General features: G+C 28.0%; 1 protein-coding gene across 1 annotated transcript; it reads right to left on the bottom strand.

Moving 5' to 3' along the window:
• Positions 1–2,829: 2,829 nt before the first annotated feature.
• Positions 2,830–8,536, bottom strand: LOC106328829 (omega-3 fatty acid desaturase, endoplasmic reticulum-like). The gene is made up of 8 exons (XM_013767355.1): positions 8,084–8,536; positions 7,517–7,606; positions 5,959–6,025; positions 4,952–5,044; positions 4,677–4,862; positions 4,504–4,584; positions 3,242–3,379; positions 2,830–3,144 (listed from the first exon to the last, which is right to left on the bottom strand). Exons 1-8 carry the CDS (start codon positions 8,380–8,382, stop codon positions 2,947–2,949), a joined length of 1,152 nt encoding a protein of 383 aa, XP_013622809.1. The 5' UTR covers positions 8,383–8,536; the 3' UTR covers positions 2,830–2,946.
• Between the last annotated feature and the right edge of the window lie 1,835 nt (positions 8,537–10,371).

The raw sequence follows: 10,371 nt of genomic DNA on the forward strand, positions 1-10,371 counted from the left end.
GTCAAGAGAATCGCCAAACACAAGAACGCCAAAAAATCACATTTGCTTATTGATGTCATTTTGATTTTTTGTCTTTATTGTTTTAGTTTTTCTTATGAATATGAAGAGTCTAAAACCTTTCATATATATATTTGAAATATTCTTTAAATATATGGATCATGTTTTGATTATATACTGTACTGGAGATGATATGTTTTTGACTCTGACTATTAGTTTTGACTTTTGACATTCTTTACCAAGCAACAACTATTAATACCTCGAAAAGGAAAGTCAAACCGCAATAATCTAATTTACTAGTTTCTTTCATAATCATTGTAGATGCAAATTATTTTTATATATTAGTATTACTTATTTTACGTTTTATATATTACGAAAAAAAAAAATGAATAATTGAGAAACCATTAACTATTGTGTATATATTTAAATTGGCGTAAACACATAAAGCAAAACAATTACACTTATTTATCTAGAATCATCTAATGGTAAATAAAGTTAAACAATCACTTTTATCACTTTTATGTGATATATAATAAAATTTAAATAATATCAACATAGATATATAATATATCTTTTAATATGACTTTCTATTAAATCAGACTTCTTACTCATCTAGTTTACAATGATTTATATCTATTTATAACAAAATTTTAAAACCAATAATGACAAAATTTCAAAGTTTAATTTTTAATAGTTTTAATAATTTAAATCGATTTTAAAAATTCAATTAAAATTTTGAAATTAAAATTTTAAGTTTTCAATACTTCTTCAATGCAATTGAAACTAAAAGATTTATTTATTTTATATGGTATATAGTTTAATATATATATATATATATATATATATATATATATATATATAATCTGAATGGCTATTAAATGAAATTTTCACTCATATGGTTTTATGATCATTTGTATCTTCTTATAACAAGAAATTTAAATCATTGATCACATATTTTTAATGTGGGTTTTAACAGTTTTAGTAATTTTCAGTCGTTTTCAAAAATTAAAAATATTATATATACTAAAAATCTAAATTTTATAATATGATTAATTTGATTGTTTACTTGATTTTAATAATATAAAATTAAACAAAACTGATATTAATAATATTAGATTATATGTTATATTAGATAATTATTTAAAAATTAGTATAATAAAATTCTTAAAATATTTTTTTTTAAATACGATAATTCTTATATATTATGTTGTTATCTAAAAGAAATATTTTAATATTATAAATCTTAAGAAACTAAAATATTAAACAATTTATCATTAAATTTTAATCGAGGAAAAATATTTATATACAGATATTAAATAATATATTCATAATATGTGAGTTCTTTTAAAATTTCAATATAATAATAAATAGTGCGGGCAAACTTTAAAAAAACTTTATCATATATAAAAAAATATTTAATTAATTATTAAATATTTCAAAAATATGAAAATAATTTTTTCTAATGATTTTTTGAATTGATAATATATCTATATACTATTTTTTGTAAAATTATTAAGCCTGCAAGTGCGGGCAAAACACCTAGTAAGTCATTATTTGTCATATATATGTATGAATCGCATTAGGTAATTTCGTAGTTATTTTCTAAGAAAAAAATGAAAATATTAATTGTAGATTATTAATTTGATTGTATGATTAGTTTAATGAAAAATATAATATATGTTTAGATGAACCAACCTATTTTCTAGAGAATTTAAAAAGCATTCTAATGATGACACATGATATAGCTCAAATATTGTAATACTTCTTAAATAATTTATTGGGATAATCCAACTTTGTATATTTGTTACAGACTTTTCTTTTCTTTTAAGATTACTTAAAACTTTTTGGTAATTTTTTTGTGAAGAGACAAAACAATTTAAAGCTTTAATTTACAATGCAATAATTTTTCTAAAGATAAATTTGTGATTACAAAGTATTAACTTTTTATTTATATTGCAAAAAAATTTCATCGTCATCATTACATTTTAAGCAAAAAAAAAAATCATCACATTTAGCATAGACTTATAATTGATTACTGTTATTACTAAGTCAATACTGTACATAACCCTAATTTATATAAAATATATTTTATTAACGAAATGAATAATTTCATTGAAGTTTTTGGAATACCATTTAATCAGTTTTTCCATTAGAAATACATATTAAAAACCATTAAAAATTATTGACCAAAAAATAAACTATTAAAATTTTAAACCGCTGGTACGTACATTGCTAAGACATAGATTAATAGATGAGCAATTTTCCAAGCTTATCTCGAAGCCTTGGAGAAGTAAGTTGAAGAGATGAACTCAGCTACGGCAAACAACAATACCACTACATGCAATCCAAGAGTCACCTCAGAGGTTCAAATCCTAAAATAGCAGAGTACATGGTACTCCGAAGAGAAAATTCTGCCTTGACCGTAGCTAGGGGAACTAGACGAAGGTTCTGAACCCGCAATCAACCCATGCAAACTCTAGATCGCCCGCTGTGACATGAAGCATAACTCTCTAAAATCATGTGGGAACTGGAGAGCATGCCATAGATGCTCAAGCCACGAATACTGATCGTGCAAACTTACATTTGGACAACGATGGCACAGACACGGACACATGTGCATAGATGCATGAAACTTTTTTGAATTTTTTTTGAATTTTTTTTTTGAAACTATTTTTTAGCTCTAGGAGACTATATTTGAAATATTTAGATGAAATATTTAGGTAATTTTAATCCTTGAAGACTATATTTGTGACAAAAGGTTTTTTAGGGTCAGTCTAGAAAATTTATTTTTCTTTTTAACCTTTGAAATTGTATGTTTTTCAGGGTATAAATGGATTAATAACTAAAGAAGAGTTTCACGAGTACATTTTTAACTTAAAAACACCAATAAATAAGAGAAAAAAGACTGGTTTATTCATAATAGGGCTAAACAAAAAGGGGGAAGAAAGTTTAATTGATTTTCGATTTGACAGAAGCATAAACGTAGAGATCTGGATCAGTCTCGTAGAAGACAATGTCACCGGTGTCACTGACGTAATGATCTTTCTTAATACTTGCTACCAAACTCTCCACCAAGTGGATCGGTATTGCTCCTGACGTCTTTGGTTCTCTGTAGTATCTTCCCAACGCATGTTTAGCTGCTTTTGTCTGTCACATTCCATTTGTTAAAATCAGTACATTAGTAATTAATCACCCTTTAATGAAATGGTTTAGATGAAAGTAGCGAGAGAGTGAGATGACTCACAGCATCGACCAAGTGATAGTGAGGGATTTGTGGGAAAAGATGATGGATCACGTGAGTTCCAATGTCGTGATGAATGTTGTTGAAAATTCCGTAATCTCTATCAATAGTTGTTAATCCTCCACGTAAGTAACTCCATTCCTATTATTAATCACAAAACATCAAGAATTAAGATTAATCAAATACTAATAATTATTTTTTTGTGAAACATCGTAATCTCTATAAAATATTATTTGAGAAGTCGGTTTCCTATGTATCGCTCTCACGTTAACTCTCACGATAGTTGATTACACTAATACACTTAATGAATTAAAAATATTACATTTAAAATACTATTATTTATTTTTTTATTTAGTTTCCTTTTTAAAATTTTCCAAAAAAACATATACATATAATAAAAAGGAATTTTTTTATAAACTTAAAAAATTATATTTTACTTGTATAATATTAATTTCAAATACAATCTCACTTTTGTTCACTGCTCATTTTTAAGAGTTATTAAAAAACTAAAATTAAAATTAAAAAATAATCATTGTTTGATCAAATAGTTACAAAATAATCACAGTTTTTAAATGTTATGTTTTTATGTTTGTAGAACTTAATGGAACCATAAGCAAAATACCAAAGCAAATATGTTTTCATTTTTAAGATTATTTAAAATAAATTTCAGTTTCCATTCAATAAATTAAATACATAAAGTTATTTAGAATTTATAAAATATTTTAATTACTGTAAAATATTAACCAAATGTTACAATTTAGTTCTTTTGTAAAATTTATATATACATATGCATGAGACTTCGGAATATTATCGTTATATTAATTTATGTAATTTAGAATCAGACACTTTATTTTATTTTTTATTTCATTTTAAGCACAATATATATATTAAGTTATACATAATCTTTATAAAATATATTTAAAGTTCTAAGACAACAACCACCTAAATGAAAATAAGAAATTAATCAAAATTTTAATATAGTTAAAATAAAAAATATTACAGTTGAATTCTGAGATGCAATCCAATTTACCCAAATGATAACTAAATCGACTGTAAAAACAACAAAACCGATTAGATATAACATATATAAAATCATATTTATAATTAAAGTAATATAAATTTTATTAATATAAATCATGCATACAATTATAAACTAATTTAAAATTAAAAATAAATAACAATTAATTATTATAGTATATTTACTTTAGAAATATTTATATCCGTACATGAGCACGGGAAAATCACCTAGGAGTTAATTTAATTACCTTGCCTCTGTACCAAGGCAACTTCTCATCATGACCATGGTGATGCAAGTAAGTGACAGCGTCCAACCACATCACAAAGATCTGAATTTCAAAAGTTTATGACAAAAACAAATCATATAGTATATATATTGAATAATAAATATATACCCTTTATGATATACTAAGAAACTTACGATGTAAGGAACACCGTATACTTTGAGAACTGTGACTGGACCAACGAGGAAGGAAAGACAGATAAGAATGGCCAACATTATGGACCAGCAAGTAGTTGAAGTTGCAATAAGCTTTCTCTCGCTTGGAGCAAATAAACCACTGTATGGGTTAAAATGTGACCCTTCTTTTCCAGGACTTCTGTACCACTGCAGTAAAACCAAAGAAAAAATAATTTATATTGTTTTAAAACACAATCTAAAATGAATTGTGGTAAGTTTTAGGAATTAAAAAATACCAGATAGATCGGGTAAGCGAGCATGGGCAGAGGGACAGTGTATCTGAGCATCCGAGTACTGTGGGGTAAAATCTTGTATAACTTTTCTGGTAACTGAAAGGAACAATTAAAATGAATTTTAGTAATCAAGATTAAGTACTTGCAAAAATAGTACTTAGATATGTATTGATATATATATTCATTGCATGCTATGTGTTTATAAACTTTTGTTTTTATTATTTTTTGTTAGTTTTCAAAACACAGGCAAACTATTACGAAAACACCAAATTAGAGAAAGAAAATAATAATAGTATAAAAGTAAATGCATTTAGAGGAGTAAGAAACTCAAATATAAAAGCATTTGCATTAGTGAGTTTTTGACGAGATTTTATCACAAATTATATTATATTAATTTATAATTATTATTTTTGAAAATTTGAAAAATTTATACCAAAATATTTTATTTGAAAGACTTTCACATGAGTTTCGCATAAACATGTCTTTCATTTTTTTTTAAAACTCTTTAATTAAGTAATAAACTTCTTCCGTTTCAATTTAATTGTCGTTGTAAATTAAAAATTTGTTTTAAAATAAGTATCGTTTTATAATTTCAATGTAAAAATTATGAATAATATTTTCTAGTTTATTTTTTATTGGTTAAAATATTGTTAGGTGTATAATTAGTGATGTTTTTATTTTAAAAATGGACAAAATATTTTATTTTTTGTAATCTATGTGTATAAATCTAAAACTGTAACTAAAATAAATCGGAGGAAGTAATTAGAAGATTCACCGATACAAATAGGCGTGGTCCGTTGTCACATACTATTATGTATATTTTATTTTACAAAAATGTTACTTCTATAAATCGCTAAAAAGAATCAATTACCGGTTAACTGTGACACTAGCAAACTGTTTTTACTACAGCTAGAAATCAAATCTGACAAGTGGTCGTTCTGGCCTCAAATTTCGAAAAACAAATTATTTTGACAAAGAAAAATAGAAATTATTAAAGAGGGAAATGTTACCGGAACCCAAGACTCGTCGTTTTCAACATGGCCATGGTTCTGGTGGTGTGTCCGATGGCTTATTCTCCTGCAGCCTCAAATTATTAAATATGTGTTTACATAAAAATTAAATTGTCTATGGAGGTGATTGGTTGGGTTTTATCTACCTACTTTAGCTTTATTTTTTTCTAAATCATTAAACTTTACCAATCATGCTTTACGTTTACTTTTCAAAATTAAAGTCTACATCAAATTTCTATTAATTTTTACCAATCATGCTTTAGCTTTAAAAATAAAGCTACAGCAAAAAAAAATAAAACTAACATTTTTCTTATGTATTTTAGTTAAACAACTTACATCTTTCATTTATAAGCTGTAGAAACTGTAAGAACAAAAAATATCTATAATATTAAATAAATAAGATAATCATAATAAAAAAACATCTATAAATATTTTACTCTAATTTTGGGTGCTTTTAAATTATTGAAATATTTTAAATAATATAGATTATTTACATATCACATTTTAAATAACAGTAAACTTTGATAATTTTAAAAAATATTAATATAAATTATTTTAAGTGATAAAAATAATAATTATTTTATATATACATGCATCACATATTTTACATATTTTATTTTAAAATATCTGCAGCCTATAGCTTACAGCTACAACAAATTTAACTACAGCAAAAGTCTCTGCAAAAATAATCAACAGTAACAACTTTACAACTACAACCAATTTATCTACAGCTAAAATTCTACGGCCACAGTCGAACCAACCATCACCTATATAGTGTTGCTTTCATGGCAGATTCTAACAATCTCACTCTATTTTTTTTTTCTCTTTTTTTTGATCAAACAATCTCACTCTTTTAAGTTTTAAGTTACTAGTAATAAATTGACCAAAAATAGTTTCCAGTAATAAATTATTTTTATTGCCAGGAATAAGTTACAATAATGTCGCAGCAAAATAATGCATGTAAGTCTATTTTCAAAGATATTTGAAGATGATGTTACATTTACCAAACAAAAAATTATGATGTTACTACAGGAAACCATTTTTATTGGAGGTTTGAAGTCAGTTTCTCAATATTAAAAATAGAGAAATAGAAAAGAATAAAAGATAAAAGGAGTAATTTCCCAATAAACAAAGTCATGAATAATTCTTCAAATATCTAACCTTTAATAATTGGTTTAATATTATTTATAAAATGAATATTTAATTATAAATAAATTAGCTGTTGTTCAAAAAAAATTATAAATAAATTATATTCAAAATACTAATGACCAGATATAGGCCCATTGCATTTAATAAAAGTTTTGATTCCTTTTTCCTTCGTTGCTAAAGATTCGATGCTTTTCGTCAAGAATAAGAAAAGCTACCTCACATATATAGTCATACTTTCACATGCATTATTTAATTATAAAATTGGCTCTAGCCAAAAAAAAAAAAGAACGAGCAATGAATAGATTCTTGCACCAAGTAATTCATTTAACATTTAAACCAAAAAAAAGTATAACAAATGAAAGTTTAATAATTAATAATAATAATAAAAAGGGTTAATAAGTTGACTTACCAACCATGGTAAGGAACGAGGATGAAGGAATGAAGAATATGGCCAACCACGCTATTCAGCAGAGGAATGTCTGAGAAACTCCCATGTCCACTGCCATTATTCAATTATATTTCACATCATTATTCATCGTAAATATAGTATATCATTTATTGCACTATTTATTTAAACTTTCCATGTTTGTTTTAAAAGGTTCAACAAGGTAATGACGTGACACATTTCTAAATCTCGAAATAGATTGGAATACACCAAAATAACAAAGAAACAATATTATCTTTCTTGTTTTAGAAAAACAATAGATATTCTTGATTTTATACTTTAATTATAAGTTGAGAGATCCATAAAATGCGGAAGCAGTCGTAATTATAGAAAATAAAGATGTGGTTTTGTAACGAGTCGTACGACCGATGAAAGGTGGTGGAACAATGATTTAAAAAGAAATTCTAAAAAAAAAAAATCTTAGATCTTCAAAAAATGAACATCAAAAGAATCAATTCATAAAGTAACTGACAATACTCATAGAACGTGCATTCAATAAATCGATGCAATGCAAAATGGAAGAAACTTTACCAGTCGTGGCCGAGGACGAAGATGGCCCAGAAAAGGGTTCCTTGGGCGACCCAATAGAGAGGCCAGAGGAACCAGCTATCAAAATACACGGCGGCAATGGCCAAAGCAGCGACGGCACAAATGTCTCTGGCTACGTAGCTCATAGATCTCAAAGGACTTTTCACCCAACAATGCTTAGGAATCGCAGCCCTTATGTCCCCGATCTTAAACGGCGGTTGTGCGCTCGGATCAAACCCTTCTTCCTTCCGGGCACCGGCATCTTCGTTCACATTGGTGCGTTGGTCCATAGCAACAACCATCCTGGGAGAGAGAGAGAGAGATTTGGAGGAAGATTCTCTCTCTATAATTCAGAAAAAAGAAAGTGTGGGAACTGGAATGTGGTGAAGAAAGGGTTCGATGTATTTTGCGGTCTGTGAAGTTTGTTTATATAAAGGGGAAGGAAGATGTGTAGTCTGTAGACATTGAGATGCTCAAACTGTTTTTATTAAATAATTATATATTTAAAGAATAAAAAGGGTAATTTGCTGTAATTTTAAATGCAATGGGTTTGTTATTTTGTTACATCGTTCTATTCGGTGAAATTAAATGGGAAATTGAAGGCTATAACCACAAAAAAAAACGTAATTCACCGTCTAGCCATTTAACCTAACGATCTTATACACGCTGTTACAAATATAAAATAATACTGTAATATTCTTAAAACACAACCGGCTCAACCTGCTACAAAAAAATAATTAAATATTTTAATTATTCACCGTTGAAAAGTAACTCGTGTCTTACCCTTGTTCACATCTTCCCCTTTTAACTTCTCTGGTAATTTTGCTGCAGTCGAACAGTCTCCGGCACCGCTTTCTTCCATCGCCTCCACTCTGCATGCAATCGACATATTTTCCATCTCTTCCGTCCTCTGTTTTCAATCTTCTTCGGCGTTACAGTTCTTGATTAAGGTTTCAGCGACGGTAGTAAGAAACCCTTTCTACCCAACTTCACCACTTCGATTCTTGTCAAATCTCTGAACCTTCCGTAAGTTCTCATTCTCTTTCGTAGATTCTCTTCACTGTGTCGTCCTCTGTGCTTATTTTCTTTCAATTTGGGGCTTGTCTCATAATCAGAGTGTTATAATTTCTAGGTCTATATCACCGGCAGATGTGAATATCGATCGTCCCCGATACGGAATTAGTCTCTCCCACTTTCCAATTTGATTTAAATTTTGGTGTTTCCCGGGTTGTGTGAGGTTCCTTGAATTTGAATTTTCTTCGTACAGGATATGCAACGTATTTAGTTTAGTACTTTATGTATTTCGTGTGGAATATCATTGCTTACAAAGGGTTTGTCAATAATACATAGTATGTTATTTTGATTCTCCATTCCATTTGGAATGTAATAGTACACTTACCCAATTAAGCTATTCCATTGTGTAACGCATCAATTCATTCCTTTGTTTGTAATGTACTTATGGAGTTGCTCATTCTAATTTATGGTTCCCCTTTATGTTCTTCTTCTTTCTTAATCGTGAATTGATGTTTCTGTATCAGTGCTTTTTAAAAATAGTGTATGAATATCGACTACCGTGTGGAATATCGTCTCTTGTACATAGTCTAGAAATTATGCTTTCTTGTATGGAATATCATCTTTATGTCATAGTTGTCTCGTGTTTTATTTGCAACATTACATTTGGTTTATCTACATCATGTCACGTTGAATAAAATGAAAATATAAGGTTGTTGTATTCTACTTTACATGGAATTGTAGCTTTATATCTCATGAACATATCATTCCTCTTCGTTCTTGTTTTGTCTTAAGTGATAATTCATTGCTATATTCAATATTTTAGCTTCCACCTTCCTCACTATTTCCAACTCTTACTTTGAATCTTCAGGTTTGGTATGAACGAGTTAGGCCTTCCAAGCAGATTGTTTGAGACCGGCTGTGAACCCATTGGCAAGAAAAGGGTTAACAATTATTCAATCTCCGGTGGATTGAAGTGATAAAGAGTGCATTAGAGGATGAAGACCTAGCGATGTTGAATGCGTCACAGTTTGGGCGAGTCTTGCAGATGGGGACCCATACCTTCTCGGTTACGTTTCTTCACTTTATTCTATCCCGCCAGCTGGTCACTGTGAAGGAATTCGAGCTGTGGTGGCTCTTTGTGGGGAAACCTATTCGCTATGTTACAACTGTTCTGCAGTATAAATGGTAGGTGGGTTTAAGTTCTCGAATAGTTGGATTGCCAATGGAGTAGGGTTTATATTTCTCTATTTTGGGTTTAGTTTTTTCTTTCACATGTT

The sequence above is a fragment of the Brassica oleracea genome, chromosome C3 (assembly GCF_000695525.1).
Source record: "Brassica oleracea var. oleracea cultivar TO1000 chromosome C3, BOL, whole genome shotgun sequence".
In the NCBI taxonomy this organism is placed as follows: domain Eukaryota; kingdom Viridiplantae; phylum Streptophyta; class Magnoliopsida; order Brassicales; family Brassicaceae; genus Brassica; species Brassica oleracea.